Source organism: Brienomyrus brachyistius, chromosome 11 (genome assembly GCF_023856365.1).
Source record: "Brienomyrus brachyistius isolate T26 chromosome 11, BBRACH_0.4, whole genome shotgun sequence".
Classification (NCBI taxonomy): Eukaryota; Metazoa; Chordata; class Actinopteri; order Osteoglossiformes; family Mormyridae; genus Brienomyrus; species Brienomyrus brachyistius.
In genome coordinates, this window is record NC_064543.1 from 22,726,941 (window position 1) to 22,734,683 (window position 7,743).

General features: G+C 40.4%; 1 protein-coding gene across 1 annotated transcript; it reads left to right on the forward strand.

Moving 5' to 3' along the window:
• The first annotated feature begins 391 nt into the window (after nucleotides 1-391).
• Nucleotides 392-6,608, forward strand: LOC125751921 (uncharacterized). The gene is made up of 2 exons (XM_049031359.1): nucleotides 392-549; nucleotides 5,498-6,608. Exons 1-2 carry the CDS (start codon nucleotides 438-440, stop codon nucleotides 6,409-6,411), a joined length of 1,026 nt encoding a protein of 341 aa, XP_048887316.1. The 5' UTR covers nucleotides 392-437; the 3' UTR covers nucleotides 6,412-6,608.
• Nucleotides 6,609-7,743: the final 1,135 nt, after the last annotated feature.

A 7,743-nucleotide genomic window follows, 5' to 3' on the forward strand; every position in this document is an offset into this window, starting at 1 on the left:
AATTTATATATATATATATATATCAATCAATCAATTAATTAAACAGACACGAACTGTAGTGTGTCATTCTACATCTTGTGTTGATAATAAATCGATATTCCGTAAACATTCGATATACGGCCCAGCCACAATTGGTCCGTTTTGTCACCTGGAAACTTAGCAACTGTGTTGTAAGCGAATCTGCAGCGCTTTTATGTTTTTAAAGGTGTCTTCTAAATTTACGCTGCTTCTATTATCTTTCCGCGCTTTTGTCAATATATATCGTGTGTCTTGTCATTTGATTGAAGTGTTTGAAGACTTTGCAGCGTGCTGGCACTAATCGGCCACCGTATCTTAGCAACCGCATCATAACAATTTGAATTTCATTTAGAGTTTTGATTTGAACATTCAAAGCAGCTCAGATTTTCAGTTTCCCAGCAAGATATACGACGCGAAAGATGTCTGCCTTGAACGCGACTGTCTACCTCCAGAGAATTGACTCGTTCCTGCCAAATGGGGCCGTCAGTGTCCGGATTGCTCCGGAAGACATCCCCGGTTCAGTCAGCCATGGTAAGGACGGCAAAATGATGCCCATAATATCTCAGTACTCGAAGAATGAAAGTCAGAATAGGGTTGACTGGTCTTGAATCTTGCAGTCTGTGATAACTATCTTATCCTAACTCGGAACTAAATGTCTTAGGATACTAAATAATAAAATGGTTCACCTTTAGCCCAACAGCGATTTGTTACCATGAAGCAGTAAAAAATACGGGGCTCTTTTCGGCATGTCTACTGTACTGTATAACGAAATCAGTAAAATCTGTGGCTGAGACGTGTTTGAACAAACATCAAATGCTAAGGTAACAGGTGAATATGTCCCCCACATTGCCAAAAGCCAGCCAACGTGAGTAACCCCCTTCCTTCGGCTGTGCCTAAATTCTCGTCTAAATACGCCCATTTATTCACTTGCAGGGTGTTACATTGAGATGGCGCTTTCTTTACAAAAACACATTTTAATTGTGGTCACAAGTTGATACACAAGTACAAGTATCAACGAGAATCGTTTGGTAGCCATTAGCAAGCTTCTGGCATAATTCTAGCGGAATGTTTGATCACTCTTCTTTGCAGAATTTCTAGTTCATTTAAACTAGTTGGGGTCCTGGCACGGACCCACAAATTTTCAATAGGGTTGAGATCGGGGGTACTTCACAAAGCAGGATTTCTTGCTTTGCCGAATAACTTGTTGGAGTTAAAGTACACCTCTGGGACCCGGGTTCGAGTCTCCGCCTGGGTCACATGTGTGTGGAGTTTGCATGTTCTCCCCATGTCGTCGTGGGGTTTCCTCCGGGTACTCCGATTTCCCCCCACAGTCCAAAAACATGCTGAGGCTAATTGGAGTTGCCAAATTGCCCGTAGGTGTGCATGTCAGAGTGAATGGTGTGTGAGTGTGCTCTGCGATAGGCTGGCCCCCCATCCTGGGTTGTTTCCTGCCCCGTGCCTATTGCTTCCGGGATAGGCTCTGGACCCCCCGTCACCCAGTTGGATAAGCGGTTTGGAAAATGGATGGATGGATGGATTATGTGGCTTTTACAATCTGTTTTGAAAGTGATTTATCAAAATGACTTATTTCAGTTTCGACTGTCTTATTAGCAGTTTTTGTGTCAATATGTAGGTATGTGCAAAATGGCCCCTGAAAATGTAATGTGAGTGAGATTGAAGCATTTAGTCATTGATTGCATTTTGAATGAAAGCAAAGTGAAATGCTTAACAATTTAGCCCACATAAGTAAATATTGTGGTGACTGCATGAAGAGTTTTGTCTTAGCAATGGAAAAAAAACTGTAAAATTCACACTGCCTTTCCAAACTGATTGGTGTGAAGAGCAGTGACAGACAGTCCAGACTGATGGGCCATTGACAGTATGCAAAGGTGACTCCAAAGTTACTTCAAAGTTGTAACACTTTAGTAATCAAATCTCATACAATTTTTTGAATCTCTCATTCACCTTTGTGTAGCCATCCCCTATATCTGTAAGCTTCGGAGCTCAAGTCTAGGCTAGAAATATTTATAATGTGATATTTTACAATTTGTCAGCACCACTGAAAATAGGTTTTTGAAAAGTGTATGTTTAAAGTAGATTTTAACAAAAAAAAAAAAAAATGACATTCTAAATGTTCTCAGATTATTAGTGCTGAGTTTGTGCTGAATAAAAGCATTTGTAGCACTTTGGGATAAATATTTTTTAGATAGGTGAAATATTTAACAGTTTTTCTGAATTGCTGAAGTATTGAAAATCATTTTGGGAACAAAACTGCCGATTGCCAAAAGTAATTTATTGAATCAGTCTCTTGTTTGGTGAAACTTTAAACCATGCTCACCTAGTTAGACACAATTTGCAGATCTCAGTCATCCTTTTTGCAAAATTCAAAACACATTCTCATTCATCAAAACACATTTTGAGCTATGGTGAACTTTGATGCAAAATAGAAAACACAGGCCGCAGAGGTTAAGCGCAGCCCACACACAGTAGTCATTGACTCAAAACTGTTCACACATATTTCTAAACATTTGAAGAAGCCAAAGAGTGACTAGAACATAGAATACGTGCCATAGAAGGATAGGAGTTGCATTTTGAAGTCAAGGTACAAAAGGGTCACACAGAGGATTCTTTCTGCATCACTCAACAAGGGATAGCATCACTAGTCCCAGCACTGAGACATGGTGATGAGGCAGAATGAATATTCTTCTGTGACTCTGGCTTGGCAGTAGCACATTTTACTGTAATATGCCTCTCGTTTGGTTACTTTATGGATTAGTTTTTTATAGTAACTTTTCTAGAGTACTATGTATGGCAAACGTTACATATTACAGTTTTTCTTGTTGTTTACGCACAATTACTTGTACTTGAGACACAATGACTCCAACCCCCTGAACCAATTCTGCTAAACTACAAGCACAATTCCTGCTTTACACTCAAATTGCATTTTTAAAACACACTTTTTTCAAAACACTACACACAATTCTCTGCATTTGGCACAATTTCCATGAAGAAAATCTCTTGTTTTCACAAGGAACACACTGTCATTCAAAATTGTAAAGTCAGTTGCCCTACTTTGCATACTAACTCATCACATAATTGTAATTTAGAAATCAGAGCTTTATAAAAGGCCAACAGGTGAGCTCTTCTGTTTTGGAGCAATGGATGCCAACGTTGGAAACAGAGGCAGAGCCAGAGGAGTGAGAGTAAGAGGAGGAGGACGGGGAGCACGAGGAAGGCCAAAGAAAGTAATCTCTCATGAGATCAAAGCCACTTTGGTTGACCATGTGATCAACCATGGTCTAACAATGAGGGAGGCTGGGCAAAGAGAGTTGAAGTCTCTTGATGGCTGGATTCCCCATGCTAGGTGATATTTCCCCCGCTGCTTGGCCAGGGCAAACATTGCTTGTGATGTGGATGAGGTGCTGTGGCCAGACCGAAACAGAAGGGAGGATGCAGCGGAGTTGTTGTTTTTTTTTTTTTTTACTGTAACTGTATTCAGTAAATTCTTGGAATATAAATTCAAAAAAAGGCTTACAGTAAGTCACTATGATGAATGAAGAAGTGGTCATAGTGTTTTACATTAAGCACTTCAGTAATCAACTGGTTCTTATAAATGTCTTCATATGATGGTTTGTGTGTCATTTGAAAACAAAATACCATTTTGAGAATAAATTACATTGTTATGAACGTAAAGTTTCATTTTGCAAGAGAATTGAAGGGTTCTGCCCATTGTGTGTGTGTTTTTTGATTTGTGTGTAGAGTTATGACAATACGGGGCATGCTTTCAGAAAATGTGTATAAACAATTGGGAAAAACTGTAATTATCAGTCATAACTGTATACAAATATTTTTGGTAGACGACCATAATTTTTTTTTATTATTATAGTCTTGCGGTTTCTCATTTACATGTCAACAACAGTTTTGACTGGTACTGTTTTCATTTTTTGCTGTAGAGTGCTATGACTGTTCAGTAGTGTACCTTTAACCAACTGACTTGAGATGCATGATCTGAAAACAGTGTTTGCTTTTGAGCAAAGATTGTTTGATTTTGCAAGACAAGTGTAAGGTTTTGTGAGTTTAGCTTGAATTTTAGAGTTTGTGCTTAGTGGTTTGATTAAAGGAGATGAGATTTTAGGACATGTGTTTTAGCAATTCAGAAAAACAGTAAAATGTCAAGGCCTGTCAGACTACTTTGAAAGTGGGTGAGAGGCCTCAGACTCCATATCTGGTACTATGACAAAAAATCCCAATCTATCTATCTAGTGCTGCTTCATTATTCCATCCTCTTTGTGCAATGTACTGATGTACAGTACTGTCAGAAAAACAGCATGATACTACCACCAACATGCTTGACCGTTGGTTCGGTGTTCTTAGGTTAAGAAAACAACCTCACCTTGATCCCCTGCAAACATATTGCTTTTCATTGTGGCCAAGCAGAGAAGTTAATGACACATTCACACATCATTGTGACTGCCCCCCCCCCCCCCCTGTGAATGTGCAGCCATCAGCAGCTTTTCAGATTGTTAGCCAGACAGAACACACTAAGGAATGTGTCTATTTTATTCCAGCACAGTACAGAACCATGTGTTTTTTTATTTTTCATTTTCCACTCTGTCCACCTTTATTCTCCACAATCAACTTTATTACTTTGTTTAGGCCTGTATTTATTGTATTGCACACATCTTGGGTCCGCCTCATCTCCAAAAGGTGAAGTAAAATACAAAATTCTTTCATCAATAAACTGACTAAAACACATTTTGCTAGTTATACGCCATCTTTGCCTCACAACAGAAACAATTTCTTAAATTTCACAGGCCATTTATTGCAGTGTAGTCAGTTTATTAATGAATTAGAATTTTGTCTAAATATAAGAAAATTATACTTTTTCTTAGATTTAAATTTTTTGCAGTGAAGTTACAATACCTGATTTCAGGTAAGTCATTTCTGATTTCATAATCACTGCTCTCCCTGGTGGATGGATAAATCATTGCAAGTACTTTAAACACAGAGAGGTAAGGGGCGGATCATGCCGGCCCCCTTGTTCATTACATCATCATGGGGGATCTCATTATAGTCAAGGTCCCACCCAAGACCCAGCAGGGACCTGTCATGGACCAGCCAAGGCCCCATCATGGAAACGGGAAAATTCAAGTGACTACATCTGTAAATTTGGTGCACATGAACCTTTCCAGTGTTGTTTTTCGCTGTTGTTCTGCATATCAGGGAATCTGTGCACTACATGGTGTGTTTTTATAGGTCAAGTTCCCCTGCTGAAATGCAGGCAGCCCAATTCAAGACCAGCGCATAAGTCTCCCAAGCATGTGTTTCCTATATCCGATAAGATGGCAGAATTTCTCTCAATGTGCAATACTGACTGCCAAGTGCGATATCTGTGATGTATGTGATGTACTTTTCTTGTAGAGTGACATAAGGATTCACTTTAATTAAATGTGTGTCCCCTATCTTTATAATCCAAAAGGACGAACCAGTACCAGCAGTGGAGGCCGTCAGAAGAAACGCCGCACTGGGCCACCGGCACCCAGCTCCCAAACCATATCTGGATCTGCTCCCATCCCGTTGGCGACCAGCAGGGCTCAGCAGGGCAGAAGACGCCGTAGAAATACGGCGGGAGGCCGGTCAGGCCGTAGAAAGAAGTGTAAAAAACAGAAGGGGCCATTTACAAAAAATTTGCAGAACCTGCTAACCTTCAGTAACCCCTTTGATTCAATCCAGGTGGGTGACAAGATCCCGTGTGTGGATCTCACCCAGAGTGACGACGAGGTTGCTACCATCCTGTGTCGCACTCCATCAATGTCAGAGCCTGAGCCCTGCTCACCAGCCTTCTCCTCCACTTCCTTCTTATTTCCATCACCAGTCCCATCCTCTTTTGCCTCCTCTCCATCCCCATCTTTTTTTACAGACTCTCCTCCTCCGTCACCATGTGTAGTCTCACCTGTAAGCCCATCTCCACACCCATCTTCACCTCCAGCCACAGTTCATCCCACCCCTCTGTATCAGGTTCCAGCGCAAGCTGCAGCCCCCTCATCTGAGCTGGTTACGGGTCCGACACCCCTACTTATTTCCCCTTCTGTTGTTTTTGAGAAAATGGAAAGATTCAATAAGATGCATAACTTTTATCTATGCAACTATTCTAAAATGACCTATGATGCCAAGTGCCTTGCTCATTACTGGTGTAATCAGTTTTGGAATGATTTTCAACATGCAGTTTACATCTGCAAGCAGGGGAAGAATCAAAATTCAGAGAATCACTACTCATATGGTGATAATGAGGGTGCCCAAGCTGAGCTGATATTTGATGATGAGGCGCTGGATCAGCTAAGTGCCATCCCCGGGGTCCTGGAGATGGCTGTGGAGATGGGCTATCTTGTGTGATGTAAATAGTTTTTTTATAGAACCTGTAAATAATTAGGTGAGAGATCTCACAAGTACTTAGGATAAGATAAGATTAAGGTAGTTTAACCTTATCTTAACTAATCCTAAGATTGTATGATATAAGATTACATAGGATAAGACTAAGGATAGCTTAAGATAAGATAGTATAGAATAAGATAAGCCTAAGATAGGATAAGTTAAGGTTAAACTAAGATAATATGACATAAGATTACATAGAATAAACTAAGAATAGGTTAAGATAAGATTGTATATAACGTAAGATAGTATAGAATAAGATAAGAATAAGATAGGGTAAGTTAAGATAAGATTATATAATATGCAATAACACAGGATAAGATAAGATAGGTTTGTCAGGGACTGTACTGTTCCTATCCTGCCCTTCATTCCCCAAATGGGGGGGGCACGAGGTTAATATAAAGTTGTATAATTTTAGTTTTTAGTTTTCTTATTCTTCTATTTGTATTAAATAAATATGGATTATTTTGAGTATGGTTTGTGTCTGTGTGATTATTTAAAACATTGTGAAGTTTCACACAAAATTTGATTAGTTTAAATAATGATTGGTTAAACTCATAAGGTTCTCCACCAGAAGGAGACCAAAGTATTTGGTTCTATCGATGATCTCTACGCATGACCCGTTGATGTGCAGCTGAGAGTGGTCACTCCGTGTTCAACAACCATTTCTTTTGTTTTGTCTACATTCAGAAACAGGTGGTTGGCTCTGCACCAGTTCGATAGTCATTGCACTTCCTCTTTGTATGCTTCCTCATCGTGTTTACTGATGAGACCCACCATAGCTGCGTCATCAGCAAACTTGATGATGTGATTTGAACTGTGCATTGGCACATAGTCATGAGTCATCAGAGTGAACAGTAGTGGACTGAGCACACAGCCCTGGCGGGCTCCAGTGCTCAGTGTGGTGGTGCTGGAAGTGTTGCTCCTGATCCAGACTGACTGAGGTTTCTCAGTAAAGTCCAAGGTCCAATTGGAAAGAGAGCCGTTCAGGCCCAGGAGGCTCAGTTCTTCAATCAGCTGCGGAATGATTGTGTTGAATGCTGAACTGAAGTCTATGAACAGCATTTGAACGCAAGTGTCTTGTGGGTAAGGGCCAAATGGAGTGTGGTGGCTATGGCATTGTCCATGGAACAGTCGTGGTGATATGTGAATTGCAGGGGGTCTAGTAATTAGGGCAGCAGGGTCTTGATGTGCTTTATGACGAGCCTCTTGAAGCACTTCATAATGATGGGTGTGAGTGCAGCAGGACAGTATTTGTTGAGGCTGGACAATGAAGTTTTCTTCAGCATGGGGACG

Excerpts from the sequence above, each read along its gene's own strand:
- LOC125751921 (XM_049031359.1), top strand. The coding sequence starts at position 438 with ATGTCTGCCTTGAACGCGACTGTCTACCTCCAGAGAATTGACTCGTTC. Across the intron at positions 550-5,497 it reads CCCCGGTTCAGTCAGCCATG|GACGAACCAGTACCAGCAGT; the intron begins GTAAGGACGGCA and ends ATAATCCAAAAG.